Below are 27,720 nucleotides of genomic sequence, written 5' to 3'. Positions count from 1 at the left end.
TAAAGAAAAAGCAAATTGGGTACATATAGCCAATGAAAGACTGATAACAACTTTTAAAACATGTATTACAACATATACAGATGATCAAATGAGCTTAAGAATGGAAACACTGGATTTGCATTTATTGTACCACAACACCAGGTCATTTATATACAGCGTGTAAAGAGTCTTTATATACAGTCATTGTATTATATCAAGACTGAGATTAGAAAACACAGGATTAAATAAAACAAGGCAGTTAATGGAGAAACATCCACAAATATAAAACACATAGAGAAGAAGAAATTTAAGAATTGTGGGGTGGGAGTATTGAATTATAATAATGTATTTAGCATTTAGGAGGGAAACTGGGTTAATAAAGAAAAGCTAGTGTTTTTTTTTGTTTTGTTTTTTTTAACCAGACCAAATGTAAGTCGGGAACTCTTGGCTCACACTCCAATACACTAGGTGGCGGTAATGCGCCTTAAACGCTAAGTGCGCCATTAATCAAACAGAAGAAGAAGAAGAGGAACATGCTAACCGGAAGTATTACGATCAATAGCGGTTTGCTTGACACCACAAACGCCTCATATGTATAATACAAGTGTGTCCAACTTCGAAAACATTTCTACAAAGATAAAGGCTTGGGTTATCTAGGTTTTTACCTGCTATGTACAAGAAGCGGCTGCACTGAGGAGAAAACATGCCTGAAATAAAAGTAACGCCACTCGGTGAGTAATGTTACAGTGGCTAGTTAGCACCTGCTGAGCAAGTTCCGTCAACATCTTTTACTTTAGCTAGATAACTTAAACGCTAGATAACCCCGCTTTTAACAAAGTATTGAGTTATGTATTTTCTGCTGTGTCGGTCCTTAAAACAGCTTGTAAGTTTGACCCTTTACTGATGAGCTGCAGTGGCTAAATGAGGGGATTTATATATGCGTGTGTATTTTTTAAGGTGTCTCATAGTTTGACTTTCCCTCTTTAAGGTGCTGGACAGGATGTCGGCCGCAGCTGTATCCTCGTTTCTATTGGAGGCAAAAACATTATGCTAGACTGTGGGATGCACATGGGATACAACGATGATGTAAGTAAAGTAGCTTTACTTTACAAGGGAGGAATGACAACTGTGTAAGATGGAGAGTTTTTGCTCTGAAAACAGCCCAAATTCTTTGTGCCATCATGATATGATTGCATTATAAACTTTCTGCAGATCTGTCAGCTGCACATTCATGCTGCCAATGTCCTGTTCTATCCCATCCCAAATGTGTCCTATTGGGTTCAGATCTGGTGGCTGGGGAGGACACTGAAGTACACTGAACTCATTCTCATGTTCATGAAACCAACTTTCATGAGTTGCCAGGATTTAACCATTAGGAGATGGATAAATTGTGGTAATAAAAGGGATGCACATAGTAAACAACAATATTCAGATAGGCTGTGGCATTCAAACAAAGAGCTCAGAGTGTGCCAAGAAAACTTTCCCCACACAATTACACCACCACCATCATCATCCTGGACTGTTGACATAAGACAGGCTGGGTCCATGGATTCACAATCCTTGTTTCTGTATTCCTGGCTGCCCCAGATCATACAGCTGTGCCTCTGAGACATTACAGACTGATGTGAATGTTGTGACATGCTGATTAGTCATATCAGACAATATCAATCATTAATCAAATTGTATAAAAACCCACATCTTTTTTTTCCATTTCCTTCAATAAAAAGTTTTTACACCTGTTTTTTAAAACCAGCAATTTCATCACCAGGGTGGTTGCAGTAATTCAGGCTTGTTGTCGCTCAGTCAGACTTACTAATTATCACATTGAAATTACAGTTTGTTATTATTGAATCACAAGTTATTTTTTTTAGGCCAAAGTACAAACATTCCCCAGTTATAGCTTTTTAATGTGAGGATGTGCTGCTTCATGTCATTGTAAATATACAGTATATCTTTGGGTTTATCTTGGACTTGGAAATTGTGATTGATGAAATAATGATGATTTTACTTTCATTTTGCTACTGTTTTTGAAAACATTTGAGTTTCAAATGTTTTGGACCTTGTGTAGAAGATATTTTACAGTATGATCCCAATTGAACTGAATGAAAATCTGTATTGTCATTCCAGAGACGTTTCCCAGACTTTTCTTACATAACCCAGAATGGACGCCTGACAGACTTTTTGGACTGTGTAATCATCAGGTTTGTTGTCTGTATAGTTACACTATAATGTACCGTATCTATTTCAGTCATATTTATATATATAAAAAAAAAAATGGCTACACCTGTTGCTTTCTTAGCCATTTCCACTTGGACCACTGTGGCGCTCTGCCCTTCATGAGTGAGATGGTGGGCTACGATGGACCCATCTACATGACCCATCCTACCAAGGCTATCTGCCCCATTTTACTGGAGGACTTCCGGAAGATCACAGTCGACAAAAAGGGAGAAACCAACTTCTTCACCTCGCAGATGATCAAGGACTGCATGAAAAAAGTGATACCTTTGAACCTCCACCAAACTGTCCAGGTGCAGCGCTCGTATAATTTTAGATGTATTTGTTAATAATTTCTGCACCAGCTGCTCGTCTCTTTTGATGGGAAATCAAGCTGTTTTTTTTGTTGTGCTGCTGGCAGGTGGATGATGAGTTGGAGATCAAGGCGTACTATGCAGGCCATGTCCTGGGAGCTGCCATGGTGCAAATCAAAGTGGGATCAGAGTCTGTGGTCTATACCGTGAGTGAAAACAAGTCTGCACTGTGTGCATCCTGTCAGTGAATGTGACAACAACAACCTCAGAGTAATGTCTTTTCATTTCTTAGGGAGACTATAACATGACGCCTGACAGGCATTTAGGGTAAGTGACATTTACTTTTATGTATCGAATATCTGCTTAGGTGTAAGCCTGTGACATACTAAAGTCTTTTTATCCTGTAGTGCTGCATGGATCGATAAGTGCCGTCCAGATATCCTCATCTCAGAGTCTACATATGCCACCACCATCCGTGACTCAAAGAGATGCAGAGAGAGGGACTTTTTGAAGAAAGTGCATGAAAGCATAGAAAGAGGAGGAAAGGTGAGTACTGTATATTTGGATGGTTTTCGTTTTCTTTTCTTTTTATATAATGTTGTGGAGAGAAAATTTAGGTTTTGCTAATTAAAGGCTCTTATTTTCTTATTGTCCTTTCAGGTTCTGATCCCTGTGTTTGCTCTTGGAAGAGCACAAGAGCTCTGCATCCTGCTGGAAACATTTTGGTAGGGTTGTTCTTATTTAAATTTTAAAATAAATACCACAAAGAAAATTCACAGAAGTTTTTTATACACTTTCGTAAATATCCACTATAGGTTTTGTGAATGTGACCAAGCCTCTGTCAAAGAAAGAAATTGGAGAGCAAGGACAGTGATGTGTGCGGAGATAATCACAGTCTGCTTGCTGCCTGAATGATATCAGATAAAAGCCTTTTTTTTTTGGTTCGTAATTGTTAAATTGAATAAAAAGTCCTTTCAATCCGGAGTAATTGCACATGATTACAATACACAAAGGTCATACATTGTCAAGATGAAAAATAGCTCTGCCCTAAAATATCCGTATTCATTTTGTTAAGCTTGTTAGAATAATGGTGGTATGTGAACTTTTTCATTGGACAGACACTCTAATTACCTCCTCTCATCACACAGGGAGAGGATGAACCTAAAGGCCCCCATCTACTTCTCCACCGGGCTGACAGAGAAAGCTAATCATTATTACAAGCTTTTCATAACATGGACTAACCAAAAGATTCGAAAAACCTTTGTACAGAGAAACATGTTTGAATTTAAGCACATCAAGGCTTTTGATCGCTCCTACGCGGATAATCCTGGACCTATGGTGAGTTTTGCTCTTCCTCCAAAGTGTGCAAATATTTAAAAACTTTTTTAATTTAAAAATTGTAATTGCAGTGCACTACAACAACAACATGTCCATTTTCAGGTGGTGTTTGCCACACCAGGTATGCTGCATGCTGGTCAGTCTTTGCAAATCTTCAAGAAATGGGCCGGCAACGAGAAGAACATGGTGAGTCTCATGAGGAATTGTGAGGTCTTTTGGAAAATAACAATACTTCATAATATACAGCTAATTCTTTTTTTCTTAGGTTATCATGCCTGGGTATTGTGTACAAGGAACAATCGGTCATAAGATCTTAAATGGGCAGAGGAAACTGGAGATGGAAGGGAGAGCGACAGTAAGATTGTTTTTTTGTAATTTGTAAATACAGCTTTTAATTTCCGCTGCATCCATGTGAGTCTTGGGCTCACACTGTATTTTATGACTTAAATAAAAAGTGTGTGTGTGTGTGTTGGAGAGTGCAAAAGTCTCTCTACTTCTCTTCTATTACTTCTGCTTGACTCTGGGGTTTGGAGTTTCATTTCTACCTACATGTTTGTACTTGTAGATATCAAAAACAGCCACGCAGAGCCGAATACAGCATCATGTTACGCGCCCTTATTGTGGTTTGTGACAAAAATACGTCCAACAAGTCATCACAGTAAACATCCTAACTCTTTGTTGTCTCTAACCAAAGACAACAAAATCTGCCCAACATCAATTTTCTCATCTAGAGCCAATAAGAGTACTTTATAAAAATGAAATTGTCAATGTGATCCATGTTAAAAAAAAACCAAAACTGACTTTTATTCTTTCTGTGATTGTTACAGTTGGATGTGAAGCTACAGGTGGAGTACATGTCCTTCAGTGCCCATGCAGATGCTAAAGGCATTATGCAGCTCATTCGGATGGCAGAGCCTCGCAACATGCTGCTGGTACACGGGGAGGCTGTGAAAATGGAGTTCCTCAAGGGCAAGATTGAACAGGAGTTCAGTAAGTGTATCTCCATCTGTTTTGTGCTCTACATATCAAAAACGCTAGGCTCAATAAAAGCAGATTGGTACTGGTACGGTATGCTTACAGTAGGAAGAGAGGGAGTTTTCATTCTTGTTAATGTGTGTATTTTTGAATGGCAGGCATAGACTGTTACATGCCAGCCAATGGAGAGACAGCAACTGTGACAACAAACCCCAGTGTGCCTGTGGATATCTCACTCAACCTGCTGAAGAGGGAGATGGCTCTCGGAGGTAAGTTTTTATGATAGTTCAGAAACCAGAAACCACAAGGTTTCAGTTCCACAATTGTTTTTGTTTGGCTTGACATTGTGAAGCGGGTTTTACACAGCTGGTGATCCGGCCCCCGTGTCACTTGAATATCATGACCCAGATTGGTTGTCATAATGACTAATGTAGACTCTAAACCCCAGAGAAGATGAGGAGTCACGTTTATCCAAACAGTACAACAAAGGTTTTCTATACTTACTCCAGACTAAAGTGGCTGCTGAGTATAAAGAAAAACCGTCTTATGGTTGTAGTTGTTGAATTATTAGTGATGAAAAGCTGCCTCGCTTTCTTTGGAGCTATGAGTTGCACACCACATACAGCTGTTTTAGCAAGACTTCAAATGTTGTTTATCATTTTCTGTAATTATTTGCTTGTTTATTTATATATTAAACCACTCTCATGTTGAAGGTCCTTTGCCTGATCCCAAAAAACCTCGCACCATGCATGGAACCCTGATCATGAAAGAAAACGTGAGTTCTGTGTTATCACAAACTTTTAACTACATATCAGTCCAGTAAGTGTGTTGCTCCTTTTTTTTTTTTTAAATACTTCTGTGACCTTTTAATAGATGACCTATAGTCTAGTGGGATTTCCTTGAGTTGTCATGAATGACACATGCTGATTTACCCTCTTGTCGTCTTTCTCCTGAGCGCAGAGCCTGAAGCTGGTGTCGTCGGAGCAGGCCCTGAAGGAGCTGGGCCTCAATGAACACCAGTTACGCTTCACCTGCCGCGTGCAGCTCCAGGACCCGCACAGCGACGCCGACACACTCCACAGGATCTACACACACCTTAAAAGGTGAGAGTATAACCGCAGGGAGAGGAGGGGTCACTGGGCCTCCTGCATCTTACAACTCATCTGTAATATTTTGCATTTCACCTACATCATTCACTTTATCTACCTTCCTCCTGTAAACCACACCAGCATTTTCATGTTTGCACATCTACCCAGGAAATATGTTGTTTCCTCTCATTTCTTCAAGTGTATTTGTGATATACTTGAACATATACAACATGTCATTTCTGTTGCCTGAGAACTGCGATTTTTTGCGCTTTTCTCCTGTATTGTTTCATATCTACTGCATTTTGTGACATGTAATATTATATCTATTATAACTGATGGCTTTTGCATTTCTTTGCTGCAGCGTGTTAAAAGGTTACACTATCCAGCACCTCCCTGACAGCACCGTCATGGTGGAGTCTATTGTCATCAAAGTCTCCTCCTCCGCTGAGGACACCAACACCAAGGTCCTGCTGCTCTCCTGGAGTTATCAGGTAAAATGTTTGCATTGTCTTTGCTTCACTGAGTTTGTTTTACTGTTGCTGTACTGTCTTTTAAATGCAAAACTGTTTAGAGTTCAGTTTAAGGCAGATCTTTACTTTCCCACAAGTGGAAAATATTTTTCCTTCAAGGCAGCATAAAAACAAACACATTAAAAACAATGATACTTTACATTTCAAATCTGAATAAAATGTCTATCCACCCAATCTTGTGCACATTTTCAATTTGCACAAAAAATCTGTAATCCTAAAAAGGGAGTGGAAATGCTAGAACTAAAAATATCTCAAAGTTTTTTACACTTGAGGTGGAAAAGTCGGTGTATTGATTAAAATCAACATGTGAGAGTGCAGCAGAAAAAGACTGATAAGCAGATAAGTCATGAAGCATGTGACTTTATTTGTCGCTCGAGCTTCGTCTACTGAAGAGACTAAAACTGGCAGCAGACAAAAACATCAGATTAGTGTGGGGACTGTTTACCTTCCTCAAATTAAAATACAATTATTGACTGCATTCGTATTCTAAGGACCCCATGCTGGGCCCCAAGTTAACAAGATAATAGAAAATATCACACAGCAATTTCCTGGTAATGTCCAGCCCAGGGATTTTTCCCATTTTGTACTGATTAGACTTTGAAGGTGGACAGGTCTATGCTGTTTAAGTTGCCAAACTTTATTTAAAGCTGCTTAAAAGAACCATCAGGAGTCTAATGCATGCAACAAAACTCACGGAAGAGAATCTATTCTGATTTACCTTAACACATGAAATCACAAGAATCTCCGCTTTATAGCCAAATTGAGAATTTATGAATTAATTCTATTTGATTATTCATAATCTTCTTTATATATCTGCACCTTTTTAAATATAAAACAGAGCGGAGGTTATATCTTGACTACGACGAGTGCAGGGGGAGATGGCTGAGGCTCAATATAATTAGTATTTCCTGTTCTGTTGTTAGTCACATCACGAGTGCTGTTGTTGGGTCTGACCACACCATCAGTTAAACTGTTTGTTGCGCCGAGTCTGTACCGAGTAGAGGTCTGATTGGCTCCAAGAAGTGAAAACACTGCTGTGGGTGGATAGTGTGCGAGAGTAGGGTCTATGAAAGTGAGAATACGAAAGGTGGGGGAAACCTGCCTGTAGAGCTCCGTCACTGTGTAATGGAAGGAGGCAGTTTGTTGTGGCCTTGTTTGTTCCATGCAAAGAATAAAGGGCAAGAAAAAAAGAATACGATGTTTAAATCTGTGTCTTTGTCGTATCTGTTTTAACTAAAGTTCCCCCAAAAGGGTCTTATAGATTTTTATTGCCCCTGAACATAAACCCAAAATTACACATATACCCCAGTTTTTGTTGGGGAGATTGCCTAAAAACATAGAATCTGTTGCGTAATCAATGTTTGGCAATATGATCAGGTTCTCGATAAGACCTTAAGTAACCATTTTAATGTTTGTTTTTAGTTTTCCCCTTGTGAAATACCAGAGAGTTTTACATCACCGACATGTGCAGTGCATGACGAGGGTTTATATTAACGTGTTAAAGTGAATATATGCGTCTCTGTCTTTTCCTACAGTGCTTCTAATCGTTGACTTTTATGTTCTGTTTTTCTTCATCAGGACGAAGACCTGGGGAGTTTCCTTTCGACTCTGCTGAAAAAGGGCCTTCCCTCTGGACTGTGCTGAAAATATCTTTTTGTCCCGACACAATAAACATTTGAAGGAAACTCACACTCCTGGATTTCTGGAGGCTACAAACTCCTTCCTGGTGCGGGGAGTTTCACATTCTTTACAGCAAACATCTACATCATCAAAGCTGATTTTGCTCCCTTTTCCTGTTGGGATTGTGATCCTTAAATGTTTACCTCCTACGAACTTACCCAGGATCCTGCCCTGATTGGTAGACTCTTTCATACTGTCATTTATAGACTAAACTACACAAGGTAAAGAAGAATAACATACCCGTATTCTGATTTGTCCCTTTATTTTGACATATAATGACAGTTTTAATAAACGTTTTTATAGAAAAGTCTAATTTTTGCAGTTTTTCGGTTACATATACAGTGACAAAGAGGTTAACTTAGATGGTTGCAATGGTATAAACACCTCTACTCCTCCTGATTTGTCCACTCAGCCATGTGCTCTTTAAGCCCTTCCAACTGCAGTGGCTGGTGGTGACGAAGTAAAGCAAAGGGTCCAGGCATGTGTTCAGGATGACGAGGGCCATGGTGACCCGTCTGGCGTGGTAGATGGCGTCAGAGGCTGAGCAGCTCTTGATGATTTCCATGCGTCGAAGGAGGTGCAGCAGGTACACCAGGTGGTTGGGCAGGAAGCAGAGCAGCATGATACCCAGGATGGTGTAAATGACCCTCACGGCTCTTTGGGCTGTTTTAGTCTTTATCATGGAAATGCGCCTCGCAGCCAGTGGGTAACACACCAGGATGATCATAGAGGGCAGCAGGGAGCCGAAGATCAGGCACAGAACGCTGTACGCCCCCAAACGCGTGGCCCACTCCTGCTTGGCGAAGTTCTCGAAACAGCTGTGGCTTCCAGATCCGTCTCCATCGGTCTCCAGAGGGCCCATGAGGACGAACACCACCATAGCCACTCCAGCGACACACCAGAGCGCCGCGCTCACGACCAGAGAGCACCAGCAGCTCTGCAGCCTCAGGTAGCTGTGTGGGCGCACAGTGGCCGCGTAGCGATCCACGCAGATACAAGTCATGAAACAGATGTTCATGTAGATGTTGGCGAAGAACAGAATCCCTGTGATGCGGCAGGCGACGTCTCCGAACACCCAGTTGTTTCCGTTGATGTGGTAGTGGATCTTGAAGGGTAGAGTGCAGAGGATGACGATATCTGTCAGAGCCAGGTTGCTGATGTACACGCTGAAGGCTGTACGAGGTGTGATCTTGAAGGCGAAGATGAAGAGGGCAATCAGATTTCCAGGCAGACCTACAACTAAAGCCAGGCTGTAGACCGCTGGGAAAAAGTAGTACTGGTAATCTACAGATGGGTTGCTGCAGTTGACATTTGTCACGTTCATCATGGCAGATTGAGGTTTCTTTTTTTTTTTTTTTTATTGTGAATGTAGTCAAATAAAAGCGTAGGTTGAATCTCACACACGCTGCTGCATCGCACGTCCCCTGTAACTGTAACAACACAAACATGTTTCCACTCACTTTTTTCCACTTTCACTGTTTCACAACCTTGAAAACTTAATCTCTTACTCATCTGGTAAATAACATTTTCCAAAAGTCATTCTTTGATTCTGATTTCTAACATTAGTTCTGCTCTAGAAATTGATTCCATTAATTCTATTTTGTTTTTAAAAATAAGGGGAATAACCAGGGTGGAGATTTATTAATTTTTTTTTTACATTTTCACTTTACTTACTGTACTCAGAGATTATCTAAAAAGAGTGAAGTGAAACAAGGCAGAGAAACACAGATCACAAATAAAGCCAGCAAAATACACTTCATCCACTGTCGTTCTAGTGACATTGAATTATTATCTCATTGCTAGGTTTTTCCACACAAAGATTTGAGTCCTGTGCACTGAAAGTTATTCACTGTTTTTTTCCACCACATTTTAAAGGGATTAAACACTTTCTGAAATAATAGATTATTAACAAATTACAAGAGTAATGTGAAAAAAAAAAAATCACTTACTGAGTTGCTTAGGGAATCGATCTCCAATGCAGAAACCTACAATGTTGGTTGAAAACACTAGAAAGAATTGATGCACTCTCTGTGAAGCTGCTCTGAGACAGTGAGCTTATACCATGTGACTTCTTAATTTCCTGTCAGACTACTGTAGGTGTAGAGTTAAGAGCAGGAAACTAGAGCATGACGCAAAACTATGCGCATAGTTTTACCACCCACCACAATATATGAATGATTTAAATTGTATTGTTTTATGTTGACAGGTGATTTTATTATTTTGTCCTCCCAGGCTAAATAACTCTCTAATGCAACACAGTTCAACAGCACTACAAAGTGCAGCCTCCACAATGATCATACAGTTGAATTATCACCTCCTCAACATAGTTTCAACAAAAACTGAACTTTTATAAGCTTAATGAGGAAGGCTTCATTGCAGGACTGTTGAAAAAAATAATAATGATGCAGATCTTCAAGGAAATACAAATAAAACCCTCCCACATGGAAATCAGTGTCATCAAAAGCAGATCTATCTCATTTAAATTAAACAATATAAATCAAAATACCACAATTTCCATTTTATTAATGGCATTTTTAGCATGGTTTAGACACAAATAAATAAATAAACAAATAAATATTATAATCTTGGCGGAGCTTGCCGTTTTGACGCTTTTATTCTGAAGGAATTAGACCGGAAGTTTTTTCACGTAGCGCGGAAACACGTAGTGGACTGAAGAGTGATAGCAGTTTCTTGTTTCAGCTAACATGCGAGTTGTAAATTCTGTAATGTAATATATGTTTAAACAATAGATAGTTAGAAGCCAGAGAGAAATTATTAGCATTATATGACTGTACTGACTCATTTTCAAAGGCGAATAGGCTTCATCATATTGTTAGCTAGCGGCTACCTAGATACCTAGCTGCTGTTGTTGTTGTTGTTGTTGTTGTTGTTAAAACTCATAGGAAACCTAAACTTTATGTTAGATATAGCTTATTAAAGTGTTTTTATGCCACCGTTAATGGTGTCAAAACGAAAACTTATATTTGGTACATTTTGTCATCATTGTTAAAAATGTGATGCTAAAGGTGTTTTAAGAAACAGACACGTGGTTGTTCAACAATCTACAATATGGAAAAGTCCACAGCGTTAAACACAGCAGACAAATGTTCCATCTGCCTCAGTCACTTTGAACAGCAAACTGTGGCCTCTCTGCAGAACTGCCAGCATGTCTTTTGCCTTGAATGTATTCTGCAGTGGTCCCAGGTAAACACACACCTCACCTGTCACACCTGTTTATAATGTTTTCACTAGATTGATATTTTTTCTTCACTACACATTTCATCTGTTGAACGCTTTTTCAAATGATTGGATGAGTCGTTCAACTTTAAAATGTCAGGGAACAGTGAAAAATGTTCAACTGAATTTCAAGCAGTTCCTATGGGACTGCTTACATGATTTACCATTTATCAGAATATTTGGGCATTAATGGATTAGATTAATCATGTCAGTTGTACAGCAGATCAGTCAGTAGTGAAGATAATCATTAGTTTTATTTATTTGGTTTATTTGTAAGGGACAAGTACGGAAAAAATATTGACAGAAGTGTCTGGTTTACATGAAAAAAAAACAAATAAAATGGAACAAATCACCTAGAAATTTGCAGCCTTTGTCTAAAATAAGCTGCATGACCATCAAGGGAAAATATTTAGTTGAAACTGAAACATTTTGCTGCTCTGTCCTAAACCTCAGACAGCCAACACTTGCCCGGTGGATCGAATCAGTTTTGCCTTCATCCACCAGAGACAGTGTCCTGGAGGCGCCATTCAAAAGAAGGTGATTATTTGCGGCGTGTGAAGGAACCTTTTCTGAAAAGTGTTTGTTACGTATATGAAAACTATGCTGGTAACTGAACTGTTTGCGCTGCTGCAGATCGAAGTGAGGACACAGAAAAAAGATGCTAACGATGAAGAGGAGGCGAACAATGCGGTTATCTGTGAGGAGTGTGGACGGAGCGACCGCAGGCACCGGCTGCTCATGTGCACACACTGTGATTCAGGGTACGGCGGTACAGTACCAACGCACTCATCATGTAGTGTAGATTTGTCTCAGCAGCTTTTCTATTGTCATGATTCAACCCTCAGATGCTTATACTCTTTATTTTCTGTCATAGCAGAAGCGTAAAGTCATACTTTAACGACTTGTACACTTTTCCACTCATGTTTTGTAACAGACGGAAAAACCTGGACTTGATGCCATGTTATCTACATTTGCTGGTGTTAAATTTAATCACAGAACATGTATGTATGTTTACAGGTATCATATGGACTGCTTGACACCATCATTAAACACAGGCCCTGAAGGTGACTGGATTTGTCCTGAGTGTGCAGCCAGTCCTCATCATACAGGTAAAGTTGTGTCTTTATAGATATTTTGTTGATTATTGAAGTGAAAAAAGTAAATATAAAATCATGCATATTTTACATTACATCACAGGAATAGATAATGATTGATTATTGCAAGATATTTTATTTTTATTTTTGCAAAATTGTCCCTGTACAGAGGAGTCCGTGGTGGAGGAGGAGATCAGCGATGGAGAACTAACAGACCTCTTAGCCGAAGTTGATGAAACTGCATCTACCAGCAGTCGCCTTCGGCCCTCGACCATCAGTCGTCCCAGGCGCTCAGCTGAAGGACGACGCAGCGCAAGGGTCCGGAGCAGAACCAGCAGCAATCCTACTCCTCGCCCGCAAACCTCTTTGGTCAGTTTAATATTTCGCAGAGTTTCATGTTTGTTTACTAGACAGCATGAGGTAAAAATGCAGAGGTCCCCTACATTTGAAGTGAGCAGCTCAGTTTGGCTTTACAGTGTTTGTACATACACATTATTGGAGTCAGTAGTACAGCAAAGTAAACCTTTAAGTTAGGGCTCAACAATATGACAAAAACATCACAATATTTTAACATTATTGCCATTATGATGGTATTTGACAATATATTGCATCCTCTTACCCCGGTTCGTTCCTGTCATGTAGTATCATTACATTCGAGTCACAGAGCTAAACATCTTTTTTTTTTCCAAAAAATATATTTACCAGGGGATCTTTGAAGAAACCCAGAAAGTTTATTAAATTTAACAACACTGACCGTTGTTCTGAAGATATTTCCAGTGTCCTCAAAGATGCATTTAATCATCTGGATGTGCCTTTGTTTCCTACCCAGGTAGCCAGGCATTATACACTAAAGTGTTTATTTTTTGTCACACATAAACTGTAAAGATGATTTTAAATCATCCAGATGGTTGTAGGAGTCTTTGAGTATTCTGGAAATACCTTCAGAACAGCAGTAAGAACTATTAACTACGACTTTCTGGGCTTTTCAAAGATCAAGGTATTTATTCTTCAGGAAAACAGATGCTTTGCTCTGCGACATGAATGTAATATTTGTATGCTGTAATATAAGTAAAACAAACATATTAACATTACTCATTTAAGTAGCCTGGAGTCTGCCACTAACTTGTTCTAGTAAGTGCAGCAAAGGAAAATTCTTCAAGCAATCATCGGGGGGAGAGAGAGAGAGAGAGAGAGAGTCTCATCTGAGGTTTCAGTTCATTTTATAGTGTGTGCAAGACAAACCTATCACAGTGCTGTGGCACTTAACCACGCTTCCTGCTCTGCAGAACGCCTTTTCAGAAACATGCACAGTTAGTTGTGGTGCAGGAAAAAAAACTCTCCATGAGTCAGTCAACCCTCTGCAGATCGGTTCTCAGCATCTTTGGTTGCATGTGAGTGAGGCAGGATAACTGCTGGTGTTTGTGGTTACATGCTGTGCGGGTAACTGCTGCTGCCACTGCTGGTGTAAATGTTAGGTCATTGTGATTTCTCTTATACTGTACCTGGCCTAGAATCAGGGGTGAAGGGGTCACAAAGCACTCAGTGTGTTGTTGTGATTGCCCTGGAGAGGCTTATATCACTGTGTTCAGAGCTCTAAGTATTCTTTGTAAGCTTGAGGTGCCTAATACTCTTCACTCGACGAGGTATCGGTGAACCTGGGTATTTTGTAGACGTGGCTTTATTTTACTCACTCAGGAAAATCTCTGTGTAGCAGGTGTGTGTTTTTCCTCTCCACCAAAGACTTGAACTGTTGTTTTCCATTTCTGCAGCGGAGCCTGCACACGTTGATGTTTCATTGATGGGCTTGCAGTCAGTCAGATTATATTCCACTTTATTCTTTTTCCATGCAAACTAAAAGTCACAGGTTTTTTTTTTTTTCCAGATGACAACTGCACAGTCAAACCAGGGGTTTTGAACATTTCTTTTTGCAAAATGTGAAATAAAAAAATGAGGGATGCGTCGACATGCTGGATCAGTAGCAGGGCTGATAGTGGCCTTCTTAAGCAGCTCAAGTATTGGTCAGTTACAGAGCTGATCTACACGAAATACAGATCAGTTGCAGAACCACGTTAATCTCTGACCTCCTAATTAAACAATAAGAGATCTGAGCTCAGTAAAAGTGCTGATACTATACAGAATCCAGTTGTATAATAAAAGAAAAACTGCTACAATAAGAACTGGGATAAGGCAGTTTACAGTTCATTAAAATAATGACTAGCATTTATATCACACATCACAAATGAAAACTTGCACCTAATTGTCTGTAACCTGTATCTCTGAAACGAGGGGAGGATGTCAAAAAAAAGAGTATGTTCAGAAATGTTTTAGATGGATTTAGTTTTTGTTGTGTCTCATGACATGATGTTTGTGTCATTCTATACACGTAATTTCCATTATGATGTCAATTTGTCTGTGAGCTTTAACTATGTACTATATACAAAGACAAAATTAATTGATGACGGTACAAAAATGCTTCAACTTCAACAACGCTTGTGTTTAGTGCCATGATTTATCATGACTGTGTTTTCTTCTTGTTCTTCAGCATGTACCTAAATACCTCTTGAAAGCGTCAAGGCCTCCAGTCACAACAGCTGAAGCAACTGCGCTTCATCACAGTGAAACCAGCAGCGCTTCAGCTGGTAAATTATCTGACTGTCACTTCACTTCACAGTAGCTTCAAAAGTCTGTACATTCTTTCATATTCAACACGATCTGTTTTGCGTGTTTCACAGAGTTAGATGCACCGAAAAGAAAAAGGGTTTGACTTGAGCTGCTGACACCAACAAGCAGAGAGGATGCTGCAAGACAGTCATCACTGCTGGTACGTCTTAGTCAGAAATGACCACAAGGTGGCAGCATTGTGTTAGTAGTTAGGAACAAGCATAAACCTCATGTGAAGGAACCTGAACCTGCAGGTACTTTTTTCTGTCCTGTGCAAAAAAAAAATCCAATACTAATACCAAATTTCATAGCAATCCATCTAACAGTGGAACCACACATGCCAACCTCATGGGGTAATTAGAGGCATGTCTGTACAAAATCTTGTGACAAACCATCCAGTAGATGTGGAGAATATTTGACCTGCTTGGTGTCGCTGGAATGAAAGTGATTAGGATTCATCCTCTGGGCACCATGATAGTACAACAATTCATGGCAAATAGTTGTTGAGATATTTTAGTCTGGACCAAAGAAAGTGAACGATTATGTATCTTATGCCTTAATCTAACATACCGGGTGTGGGTAGACATTACAGGTAGGTGGACTCTGGCCAAGGTAAGTATGCAAGGCAACTGAGGTGTCAGACAAATCAAAGACTCAAACTTCAAACAGGAAGCAGCTCCTCTGATCGTCTGCAGGATCCCCTCATCCCGCCTCTCTCAGGAGCGCCGGGCCATCGCCTAGCAACACCAGCCTCAGTGATTTTCTCAGGATGTCGTGCAAGCTGAAACACAAGAGGAGGCTGTCTCAGTCACACACACACACTCAGATCTGCTGTTTCTCATAGTCTAATGTTGAATCCATCCTCTGATGTCCAAAAGCATTGCACTCTATGTTGAAACAGAAAACGACTTAATTTGAACTCATGAAGTCATTCCATGATATTGCTAAATTGATGTAACTGAGACCATGACGTGTGCTCAGACATCAGCGTACTCCTGCGCAGTGATTCCTCACGTTATAGTAAGTTATTACAGCTCATATGTATAAAGTCTCTGTTGATTTGTGTGTGTGTGTGTGTGTGTGTGTGCGCAGTTATCCTAGTGTGTGTGTTATGATTCAGTGGGTGGGGAAGTAACAAGCCTGCAGCTCATCTTGCCCTACTTTTCCCACCAAAACAACGTGCACAGAAAAACAAATGTTCACCTTCATTGGCCAGACATGTTTGCTAAGCAGAAGTGTTGAATTGAACAAAATGTCCTGGTTGAGACACTGTGAGGAGTGTAAACCCAAGTGTACACAACAGAGCACTCTGTTTCTTGTTTGTTGGTTTATTCTTACTTAGGCAATCACCTTAGGAACAGAAAGCAGTTACTTGCATTATTCATAATCCCCACTTTCTACTTTCTACACTTTGTTTTCTTTATTAGCAGTTTTCCATTTAAAAGCCATTTTCAGTATTGAATAAACCTAATGTGTGATTGGCTACCTACCATTATATTACAACGTCAGAGCAGAGATTCACGGTGCTCAGAGGATGAATCCAATTAACTTCCTTTGACTTTTTCTCTTGAACGTCTTGCGTTGACATTTTGTGGTTTTGAGTGAAAAATCTCAACACATGGGATGGTTTACCAGGACATTTGGTACAAACATTCACGGCTCATTTGTGGATGAACTACTATCACTTTGGTGATCTCTTGACTTTACATCTAGCGTCATCATCAGGTCCAAATTTCAGTTTGCCAAATAAAAAAAACTAACTGATGACATTCCCTCATCCTCAGCTGTACATTGTGTTCAGTGCTAATTTATCATATGTTAGCATGCTAACACGCTATACTAAAATATGATGAACATGATAAACATCTGCAAAACATCAGCATGTTAGCATTGTCATTCTGAGCATATTAGCATGCTGACATTAGCATCTAGGTCAAAAGCAAAAAAGTTGATTTTCCCAAAACGTCAAACTGTCTTAAAGGGATTTTGTTTGTTGTTGTTGCTAAACAGGCTAGATTTGGATGAACAGGCTACATTCTTTTGTTGATTGAGCATTTGTCAAATTGTTTTTCTGAAGAATGAGCTACTTCGCTGCTGTAATGATATATTCACTGTCAGCAGTCAGTGACTGCAACCCTGCATGACCCGGGTCCCCGTCGTCCTCATATCTTGTGGTGAGGATTTAGATTGCTTTTGGTTATCTGAATATTTGATACTAGTCTTGCTGACACAGTGAAAGAGGCTTCCTGAAAACTACTTTCCTTTGTTTCTGTTCCAGCTGTTCCAGCTCTGACCCCGGACTCACCCTCTCCAGTCTTTATGGGATCCTGTCACTGTCTTCCTCACAGGAATCACTGACAGGAACAGCAGCCTTTTGAAGAGCCCTCCAGTGGATAAGGAGCTGGGCCTGCAGAGCTGAAGGGCTTTGGTGCCTGTAAAGCCTGTGACTCCTTAAGCAATTAGGCTTACCCTAACACGATTAACACACAATGGAGCCAAGGTCAAAACTTCTAATGACTGGCTGCTCCGGTCTGTTTATCAGTGCAGTATGTTCCTAAAGACTGACATGCTAAATGACAATGAGGTGACAGTGATGTGACTCTAGGGTATCTTCCATTCATGAATACAATCTGTTGTATAAAAATTCTGCCACGCATGTAAAGGTAAAGTGTATTGTCTTCACCTAAGGGAGAGTTAGATTAGTATATCAATATCACTCTGTATGTCTGTATTCTGAGAATGAAGCTATAGCTTGGAGGAGGAAGACTGAAAAGAGAAGAAAAAACTCCACACCTACAGTATGAGTTTCACTGATTAATATGTCCCATATCTCATTTATTTAATCTGTACAAACATTATATTGTCCAGCACATAACTCCTCCTGAAGCAACTATTTGTCGTGTTTAAATTTTAGTTTGTAGTACGTGGATTTTTTTTTTTACCCATGTAGGAACTGTGTCTCTAGAGATGGCGTTGTCAGTTTCTCTGTCCTGGTGATACTGTATCTTTTCCTTTAGTGCTGCCATGAGTTTGACATCTGTTGGATGGATTAACGTAATTAGGTGCACATATTTGGTCATTTTGAACTTTTTGTTTTATTACTTTTTGTTTTTGTTGTTGTTGCTGTTGGACTCGTCTTGTTCACCCAGAGCCAACACAACCCTTTCCACCTGCTTGCAGTCTTTATGCTAAGCTAAGCTACCTATCTCCTGGCTCCAGTTTCATATTGTACAGACAGGGAAAGTGGCATCAGTCTTCTGCTGACAGTCAAATTAAAATTGTAAAAATCCCCCGAAGTTATTTTTGCTGCAGCAGCAGTGATGCAGGGGAGCTGATGCTGGGAGGCCTCGACACCCGGGAGCAATGCTAAGAGCTGCAGGGGCAGAGAAGCACGAGCTAATGTGCCTTGGCAGAGCTGCTAAATAAGTCAGCAGTGATGTTAGCATGATTGCAAACAGCTTCTGGTAATGTGTGTTTCAAACTCAGAGAGGTCACGGTGTCAGGGGTCTTCGGATGTGACCCAGTATGCTGAATGAGAATATAATTTATTAAAATAAGTATCATCATCAGAACATGCAATATAGTGATTCCCAGCCTCTTTGGCTTGTGACCCCTTAAGATTAAGCAGTCTACTTGTGATCCCATCATCACTGGTTGCATGAATCTACCAGCTTCAACCTGAACCTTTTTTTATTTGAATATGTTTTCACCAGTCACATGAAAAAAGCAAAAATTAGAGGAAGGTCTGAAAAGTTATTCTCATTTGGTGCAGCAGAAATATCTTTTCTGCTTTCCCCATCCGGTCAGTCATCTCTTGAGCCTTTACTTTTCTCTTGTGGCCCTTTGTCAGGGTGTAGACCAGAGGTAGGAACCACTACTTAACTTATATATGGCACTTATTAGGTAATGGCAACTCTAATTTCCAAACAATTAGTGAAGAATTGATGTCAAACGTTGCACATTATAGAAGAAAACCCATTAAATCCTGTTGCACTTCACTTGGTACACATCACTACAGCGGTGTGTGTGAACCTGGTGTGAACATTTGATAGAAGAAAACAAAATGAAAACTTGATATTACGAAGTGACAGAGCCCTGCAGACATCTCTATTCAACATAAATGACAGAGATTAGAATTGAAATGAAATTGTTTGATATCTCAAGAAATACTCTCCTTTGTTCTCTTGCCTTGAGCTAAATGAGAAGATTGATGCCACTGTCTTGTTGGTTTGGTAATATGAAGCAGCTGATGAACTTAGCTTGGCATAAACACTGAGAAGAGCTCTGGCTTTGCAAATTGTTGATTTTACACTTAGTGTTTTTGTGTGGTTTAAATATTGAAATATACATGCTTCCCTAAATGTTGAACTATTCCTTAACTAATTTAATTTGAACCTTTCTCTTAAGCTGGATAGAGAAACCTGCAGACAATATCGCACATATACTACAATACCATGATCGTGCCAGTATGTCTCTATACTTTCAGCCACCTTTTAAGAACACATACATTACCACCAGTGTGAGCACAGCAAGTCCTATTGGAAGATAAAAATGAATTTAGAATAGAGTTGGGAATAAATTTTTGACTAAGTCAGTGCTGAGAAGACGTATGCATAATAAACAACATTCATCCAGCATGTGTACATGCCTCGTTGGTAGTGGCTTGTAGAGCATTGCACCTGCGGTCAAAAGGGATAACATTACAAGCTGTGTGCTCAGCACAGCGACTCGCAGCTCTCTCTGGCAGACCAAAGCGGGGGGGGGGGGGGGGCAAAAGTAGGTCATCCTCCCAGAGACCCACACATCTCTCCCAGTGATTCCATGCTGCAGTTGTGCTTGTGTCTGCCATGAGAGGGCCGCTGATGGGAGAAAAAATGGGAGTCGACAACTCCCTTCCCTATGTGTGTTGCTACACTGAGGCAGGGAAGCGTCATCCCTGCTCCTGCTGGATGTCACAGTGTTGGAAACAAAGGCAGCAGGAAATGGATCCTGAACAACCCATTAGCATCGTATGACACCTAATCTGACCCAAAACCTCACTGACTATCCTCCCAAATCTTAAATTAATAATTTTGGGAAATACATTTATTTCCTTTCATGCCAGGAGTAACATTGATACCACTCTTCTCATATCTGTCTAATAATGCTACAGCCAGCAGCAGGTTAGCTTAGCTTAGCACAAAAGGTGTAAACAGGAGGAAAACAGCTGGTTGTAAGAACATTAGCAGTTGTTCTCTGTCTGTCTGTTCTTTGAACTAAATGCTAACATCAGTCCGCCAACATGTTCAAAAATGACAATGCTAACATGCTGATGTTTAGTGGGTGTAATATTTAAAATGTTCACCATCTTAGTTTATGGTTTTAGCATGCTAACATTTGCCAACTGGCATAAACCAAAGTATTGGACAAATGCTGGAGGAAAAGTTAAAGGATCAGCAAAGTTAGTACCGGTCATGCTAAACAAGGACAGTTATAATTTTAAGATATTTCACATAAAAAAATGTCAGTCTCGTGGCAGAGGAAGAGGAAAAGTATGTGAGTTCAGCAAAGACATTAGGATCTCTAGAGCCAGGCTGCTAGCATGTCTAAAGCTGATTTAAAACCAGATGAGACTGATTCACTTTCGGAGTCACTTTTAATACGCTCAACACGCTATATCGGATTTGTATAATCTCTGCAATTACTTACCTTCAGAGGTTCGGGTTTGTTACTGTAGGACAGAGCCTGGTTTGCTGTTTCCCTGTTTCTAGTTGTTGTGCTATAGTATGCTAACTGGCATATTAAAAAAATGACTGTACTTCTGCTGACAGTCAAAGACAACCTTTAAAGTGGCAGACATTAAAAAACTGTGGTCAAGAAGGCAGGCTCAACCAATCAAGCAGACTTTACAAAACTGATAATACGCCAACAGATCAGAGATTCAACGATCATGTGCAGCTGCTGATGTAATACAATCCACAACTGCGTAGGTTATACAGTTTATGTATACATATTATACGGTATAGCTTTCTCATAAGTTTCTCCAGCAGTCGACACTTTTAATTCAGCCGACTGCTGACTCAACAGCTTTGAAAAGAAGCACTCAGTGCTTTGATCTCAGATTAGTAAAAGGAACTGGGAATGAGGCAAAGAGGGAGAGGGAAATGAAGGATGATGGGGGGAGTCAGAAGACTGGGAAATTGAAGTTTTATTCCACAAAGCAGAGGAGGATATTTATGCAAGAAGCAAACACGACACCACTGTGTTGGTGGGGTACAGACTTCTTCCATATCTGGTGATGGTCCTGCATGGTTTTATAGGTTAAGGTGGAATAGATTTTTGACCACCAGCCGAATTAGAATAAGACTATATTCAATAATAATATTTATCTGATGTTCAGGGAAGGAAAACAGATGGAATACTAGAGGGTCACTGAGAGAGCGCAGAACTATGCCAAGGCTAATGTCAAACAATGTAAACCAGACCTCATAGAAATAAAAAATTGAAATTCATAGTAAATGATGAAGCCATGCTCGCAGCCCTGTGAGGCTCTGCTTAGACATACCATGTGTAATGCAATGAAAGTGCACTATAGGGTCATCCTAAACTTTTCCAGATATTTTACTTAAAACCAAAAATGTCAAAGTCATGAAGATGAAAAGTAACGAGCTCAGCAAAGTCACCGGGGACCATGAATGTCCGAATGTCCAATCCATCGAGTAAAATGTTGAGATTTTTCACTAGATAAGTTAAAATGTTGCTGGTGGCAGTAGATGATAAATCAGGGCAGGACATGTTATTGTGATTCATCTTCTGGGTACCTTGAATGTCTCCCTGAAATTTCATGGCAATTCATTCGATAGATATGTAAATACTGGACCAACCCACCAGCTGACACTGCCTTCCCATGAGCCAGTATCTTTCCTCCAAAGATTTCAGTGAATGACGGTGGCATTTAGTCAAGACACCTCTCTGCTGAGAGTCGATGAGATCATCTCCATTCATGGCCTGAGCTCCAGCCTTTTTAAAGCCCGGATAGGAAGGAACAATGACGCTCTATGAAAACCTGCAGTGAAATCCCAAGCAGGCGCTCTTTCTCCAAGCTTTCCTATTTCCTGTGAATTAATAATAGCCCTGCTGGGGAAACTGATGCACTCAGGATACCCTCATTTAACAACTGCATGGTAAAGCAGTATGATATAGAAACCCTACAATGTGTCAAGCTGTCTTTTAAATGTTTGGGAATCAAGGAATTAGTTTCAGTGACTCAAGCTTTTACATTAAATAGATGTCGCAGCTTGCACAGCAGTAAAACACGATGATCTGACACGACACACATACCACACTGTATCAAAGGTGTGAAAAGATGAGTGGTTTGAATGTGACTTTAGGGAGCACCAAGAACCATTAGCAGTAACTGAAGCTATTGTGGTTGGTTGCTTATTCATAGCTTGAGTTAACAAAGCAGAGAGTATATAAATACCTTCATCACACATCTCTTAATTAATAAACCCCATGGTCATCGCTGGATTAACCCCCAAGGGGGCCCCTTTGTTGGACCATACCCCCCCCCTTGCTCTATACTATTTGATACTGAGAAGAGTTTGAAATTGCAAAATTACATGTGTATTGAGCTGAGGAACTAAAATTAATATTTTGTCCACACACACAGAGATGCTTCCAGATGCTTTGGATGTGGATGATCGAGTGTTTGTTTCCTTCTCTGAGACGTGTGAATGATGTGCTTGGTATTGCCTCTTGTATGTTTGTGTAGTCTTGTCCTCTTTCCAGGTCTTCATGGTGGAGAGGAGGTTATGTGGCTCGGGTCCTATCTGTGGGCCGCACCTGGAAGTTATTGTTCTATGTCCTCCCAGATATATTCCTCGGGAATGCTACGATAATGTTGTCATCCTGACTGTCCACACTGTAAATCTACTGTATCACTCTATTCTGTGCACACAGCATCTATTGCATGTCTGTCCATCCTGAAAGAGGGATCCCCCTCTCTTCCTCTTACTGAGGTTTCTTCCGCCTTTTCCTTTTAATTTTTTTTTTTATTTGTGGGGGCAGTTTGTCCTTGTCCGATTCAAGGGTCTAAGGATAGAGGGTTTCACAGTGCTGTACAGATTGTTAAACCCCTTGAGGCAAATTTGTGATTTGTATCGGGCTGTATAAATAAAATTTGACTTGGCCTTTTAGGATGAAAAGATACTCCCAAAATAATGAATTTTTTATATAGCTTAATTCATGCAATGAATGCAGCTCAAAGTGGCTTCCACAATAAACAAAAAAAAAACAAAAGATAAAAAACAATCATTTAAAAGATAGGAAAATTGAAAAAAAATATGAAAGGACACAAAATACTAGGTTTAGAAAACTACAATCATGGCGTTTAACAGCTTGAAAAGGGTTATGGTAATGGGAGTTTTGGTAATGGGAGTTTTGGTAATGGGAGTTATGGTAATGGGAGTTATGGTAATGAGAGTTTTGGTAATGGGAGTTATGGTAATGAGAGTTTTGGTAATGGGAGTCATCGCAATAGCGGTTGCAGAAAAGCACAGTTTCCCAGTAAAGCAACTGAACAGTAGCGTAATTTAGATGATAAGTGTTACAGGCTGGAAGTAGTGCAGTCGAATGTGTTGAGCTCAAAACTCCGACCGTAAGAGGAGCACGTGAATGCAACACGAGGTCCAGTACTGAGTGAAGCGGCACGAGATCCTCAGAGGAGGACTGGCTGAGTGAGGGAGCAGAAGACCGAGGGAGGATCGCAGTGTCGGATACTAACATCTCTACTTTAATCTGCACAGGAGATGAAATCCACGTTTTAAGCGCGCGAAAAAACTTTACTCCAGCCCGACAAAATGACGGTGGATTTTGAAGACTGCATTAAAGATTCACCCCGGTTCAGGTAAGAACATGAAACTCACTATCACACTTTTTTCTTTCTCTCGTCTCTGGTGAACGCCACAGTTCTCATGCAGCCTGGTGTTTGCTGGTTGATTCACTCATTACGGAATCCAGTCAGTGGCTGTAAAAGGTGTGTGCGTGCGTGTGTGTGTGCGTGCGTGTGTGCGCGCGCGCCTATGTGTGTGTACTCTCTGCATGCTTTGACTAAATTGCGACACGTTGCACTGAAATCTCAGCGCGATTAATACCTCGATCCGATAAATGGTGGATTACAATTACAGTTCGGAGCATCTGTCAGATGTGTAGGCGTTTTCACAGACTCCAGGTCAGTAATGTCCTACAGTAGTCATGACGATGATGATGATGATGATGATGGTGATGATGGTGATGATGGTGATGCAGCCGTTTGAGTTGTCACATGGACTCACTCACTGACTGGGAGCAGAAATCAAAGTCATAGCTGTTCTGCGTTGATTTCCACCCCCATGCTGCCACACTTTGTTTGTTTGTTTGTTTGTTTGTTTGTTTGTTTGTTTATTTATCAATCAGCATCCATTTGAGAACCACGTGTTGTTCAGGACATCCCTGACTGTTGCACCTACAGTGCTGGAAAGTAACTAAAGTATATTCACTTAATTTACTGTAGCTTCCTTCAGTTCAGATTTGAGGTACTTGAACATCGCCACTGTTTACCTCTACTCCACTACATCCCTGCACTACAATTAAACAGGTTTAGATCATTTACTAATTAAGAAATCAACACAAGAAGAGCTGAAATGATTAGTCAGTTAATCCCAAGTAAATTGATTGCCAGAAAATGAATTGGCAGCTATTCTGATAGTTCAACTTTCGTGCAAAAAAAAAGCCAAATATTTCATTGTTACTGCTTCTCAGAGGTGAAGATTTGCTGCTTTTCATTTTGATAATAATTCCAATGGTTGTACAGAAAAGTATTGTGAATGTGAACATGTCATTCCTCACTGTTTTACAGTCAAGTCAGGAGTTTAATCCAATATGAAAATAATACTTGCAGCCTCCAACTGAAGTCGTTAAGAATGAGCTCCAGCTCAACTGACAAGAACGGTAAGATGCTGCATGAGTAATGATTTGATATTTAATACTATAACACTCACATCGGCCACGTGCTTTTACTTTTCATACTTTTACTTCAGTAATATTCTCCATGCTGAACTTTTTCATGTACTGGAGTATATTTACAGTGTAGTAAATAAAAAGTCCTAATGCAGAAGAAATAAAGGTAAAATTCCTCATAACATTTAGACTTCCACAATAGATGAGCTGCTGTCCAAAGGATGCAGTTTAAAGCAGGGCTGCAACTAATGATTATTCTCAGTATCAATTAATCATGTGGTTTACAACATGTCAGAGAAAACGTGGAAAAGTCCTCTCACATTTTCCTAAAGCCCGAGGTGATGTTTTCAGATGTCTTGTATTGTCTGACTCTATCCGCTTCACTTTCACAGAAGACTGAGAAAAGCAGCACATCAGCTTCATTTAGAAGCTAGAACCAGTGAATGTTTGGGATTTTTGCCTAGAAAAATAATGACTTATGTGATTGATCAATAATCAAAATAGTTGCTGATTAATACTCCGTCCGTTGTCTAATGCTGAATGGATCGATTGTTTCAGCTTCAGTTCAAACGGTGTCACTAATGATTGGATCAGAGGAAACTGAAGGTTTCCACTCAGTCTGTGCCAAAGCCTCTGACCGCCGTGCACCAAAGGTTATATAAATAAAGCAGGAATTTTCTACACCCACATCTAAACCTGGTCCTCTGCTCCCAAACAGCCAAGAGCCTCTCCGGCTGCGAGGGGAGTCTGAGCCAAGGTCCTTTCAGGGTCCTCGCACAAAAACACGTGGATATGAAATTACTTTAAATGTTAATAGATTGTATTTCAGTCTTATTTCTTATATTTTTTTACAGTGTATTTCTGTGTATTAGATGGTGAAATAATAATGATGATCATTTTTCAGAAGCTCGAACTTCTCCTTTAATAATATTTTGAGTGATTATCACTGTGGATTTGTACATTTTTATAGGCACATGTCATTTTTCTCTGTAGTTTGGTTTCCTGGCAGCTTTGTACTTTGTTGAACTGACAGAATGAGAGGTCAGACTTGTAGCTGAGTTTGCGCTGAAGGAAAGGACACCGTGCATGTGCAAAAGGTGCTGAACACAGACAAAGTATTATTATATGACATTGTTACCGTTGAAACTGATGCACCAGTGTGTTAGCAGCATCTGTAGCCGGTGGAGTTGGTAGTTTAGTTCGGTGGTTCCCAGTTTAGGGGCCGGGCCCCTTCAAAGGGTCACAAGATAAACCTGAGGGGTCATGAGAAGATTAAGGGCTTTGCTCAAGGGCACCGCAGAGCTGTTGGTGAGGGTTGGATAAGTTATAGGTTATTTTATTCTGATAGCAAAGTGGGAAATAGACGGGGAAGAGAGGGGATGACACGCAGCAAAGACCCGAACCGTTGGCCGCTGCTGCCAGGACCGAGCCCGTGTGGTACACGCTCGGCCAGGTGAGCCACCGAGGCGCTGCCAGTTCTGCTCTTTCAGTTTTCACCACTCAGATCCTGCTCGTCCGGCCTTTCGGTCACAACTTTTTGCTCCTCTAACCTTCCACCGTTTTCTTTAATATTTGCTGTTTTTGTGAAATATCGGGCCTCTAATTCTAAGAGGAAATAAGTCTTTGGTGGATCTGCTAACAACTCATAGACACCTGAGACGTGACGAGTTGCTTCAGCTACAAACTGCTTTCTTGCAACGCATCAGCCCAAAAAACCAAAAAGGTCGTGAACCACTGGTTTCATGTTTAACAGCGCACTCAACACAATATTTCTCAAGCTTTGGTAACTTCTGTTCGCAGCTGTTAAGTAAATGTAGCGGATTACAAAGTATTATAAAATGGAAATACTCAAGTAGAGTACCTAAGTGAATATTCTTGGTTCCTCTCCGACACTGCACTTGTGTGCTCCCGGAGATAAAAATCTCCGCTCCCAAATCAAAGACTTCCAGACTTGGCAGCAGCACCTTAATGACTGCCATCTGGAGCCGGAGAAAAAGGCACATCTCAGGAAGCGCTGAGTGAAGGGTATTTGCACTAACCACCCCTTTTCCTCGTTTCATATGCTAAGCAGCGCAGCGAGACAAGCTGCATGCTAAAGAGTCACCTACCTCATTATTTACAGCTCTGAGATGCCTCATTGTTTCATGTTTTTTCTCACATGGGTGAATGAGAATATCTCCTCTATCTGGCTGGAGCTGTGACTGTGCAGCCGCATGAACTGTGCTGGAGAAAGATGTTCCTGTTTGCTCAAGTTATGAGTCTTTTATCTGCTGCCCCGCCATGTTTCAGTGACTATAAGACGCAGTGAAAGAGACGTGTTCTTGTTGCCACTGAAGCCTGTAACGGTGTTTTCAGAGAAGATTCGAGCGGCTCCTTTGTGGAGCTAAAAGCAGAACTACAGTATGAGGTGTTATGTAACAACCCTGGAGGTGGATGACTGGAAGGAAGCAGCAGGCCCGGAATACAGGAAAATCAAGGCTTTTCACTGTGAGCGTTGGCATGACACACCGCTTCCCACACATGTAAAATCATGCAGGAAATCAGTTCTGCGCAATTACCTCTGACATATCCCAGGATCCTCTGTTTATTAGCTCGAGCTTTGGCCTTTTAATGATCGATCACTCAGTTCGCT

At 40.4% G+C, this 27,720-nt stretch overlaps 4 protein-coding genes across 11 annotated transcripts in view; 3 read left to right on the top strand and 1 right to left on the bottom strand.

Moving 5' to 3' along the window:
• Positions 1-499: 499 nt before the first annotated feature.
• On the top strand, positions 500-8,431 carry ints11 (integrator complex subunit 11). The gene is made up of 17 exons (XM_056386073.1): positions 500-710; positions 968-1,065; positions 2,107-2,180; positions 2,279-2,507; positions 2,615-2,713; positions 2,800-2,834; positions 2,915-3,053; positions 3,168-3,232; positions 3,656-3,845; positions 3,948-4,031; positions 4,111-4,200; positions 4,673-4,835; positions 4,979-5,089; positions 5,534-5,595; positions 5,781-5,923; positions 6,270-6,399; positions 8,017-8,431. The coding sequence occupies exons 1-17, from the start codon at positions 683-685 to the stop codon at positions 8,080-8,082; spliced, it is 1,806 nt and encodes a 601-aa protein (XP_056242048.1). The 5' UTR covers positions 500-682; the 3' UTR covers positions 8,083-8,431.
• A 45-nt stretch (positions 8,432-8,476) lies between these two features.
• LOC130175530 (lysophosphatidic acid receptor 6) lies at positions 8,477-10,281 on the bottom strand. The gene is made up of 2 exons (XM_056386074.1): positions 10,068-10,281; positions 8,477-9,548 (listed from the first exon to the last, which is right to left on the bottom strand). Exon 2 carries the CDS (start codon positions 9,443-9,445, stop codon positions 8,477-8,479), a length of 969 nt encoding a protein of 322 aa, XP_056242049.1. The 5' UTR covers positions 9,446-9,548; positions 10,068-10,281.
• Positions 10,282-10,739: 458 nt separating this feature from the next.
• Positions 10,740-19,478, top strand: LOC130175543 (PHD and RING finger domain-containing protein 1-like). Of its 4 annotated transcripts, none has more exons than XM_056386092.1 (9): positions 10,740-11,322; positions 11,809-11,892; positions 11,989-12,116; positions 12,373-12,464; positions 12,619-12,818; positions 14,992-15,088; positions 15,182-15,270; positions 17,232-17,284; positions 17,389-19,478. In XM_056386092.1, the coding sequence occupies exons 1-7, from the start codon at positions 11,188-11,190 to the stop codon at positions 15,211-15,213; spliced, it is 768 nt and encodes a 255-aa protein (XP_056242067.1). In that variant the 5' UTR covers positions 10,740-11,187; the 3' UTR covers positions 15,214-15,270; positions 17,232-17,284; positions 17,389-19,478. The 4 variants fall into 4 exon arrangements, with proteins under 4 accessions (XP_056242067.1, XP_056242068.1, XP_056242064.1 ...); XM_056386093.1 differs by having other exon boundaries at positions 17,229-17,284; XM_056386089.1 differs by having other exon boundaries at positions 10,741-11,322; positions 17,188-17,284.
• Positions 19,479-23,701: 4,223 nt separating this feature from the next.
• Positions 23,702-27,720, top strand: part of LOC130174694 (arf-GAP with coiled-coil, ANK repeat and PH domain-containing protein 3-like) — a 73,669-nt gene continuing 69,650 nt past the window's right edge. The window contains exon 1 of one of the 5 annotated variants that reach the window (XM_056384797.1): positions 23,702-23,997. In XM_056384797.1, the coding sequence (XP_056240772.1) occupies positions 23,951-23,997 (47 nt within the window). In that variant the 5' untranslated portion in view covers positions 23,702-23,950. The remainder of the gene's footprint in view (positions 23,998-27,720) is intronic. The other 4 variants (XM_056384796.1, XM_056384794.1, XM_056384793.1 and 1 more) reach the window with 4 other exon arrangements.

Source organism: Seriola aureovittata, chromosome 9 (genome assembly GCF_021018895.1).
Source record: "Seriola aureovittata isolate HTS-2021-v1 ecotype China chromosome 9, ASM2101889v1, whole genome shotgun sequence".
NCBI classification, from domain to species: Eukaryota; Metazoa; Chordata; class Actinopteri; order Carangiformes; family Carangidae; genus Seriola; species Seriola aureovittata.
This window is presented reverse-complemented; position numbering and strand designations above follow the sequence as displayed.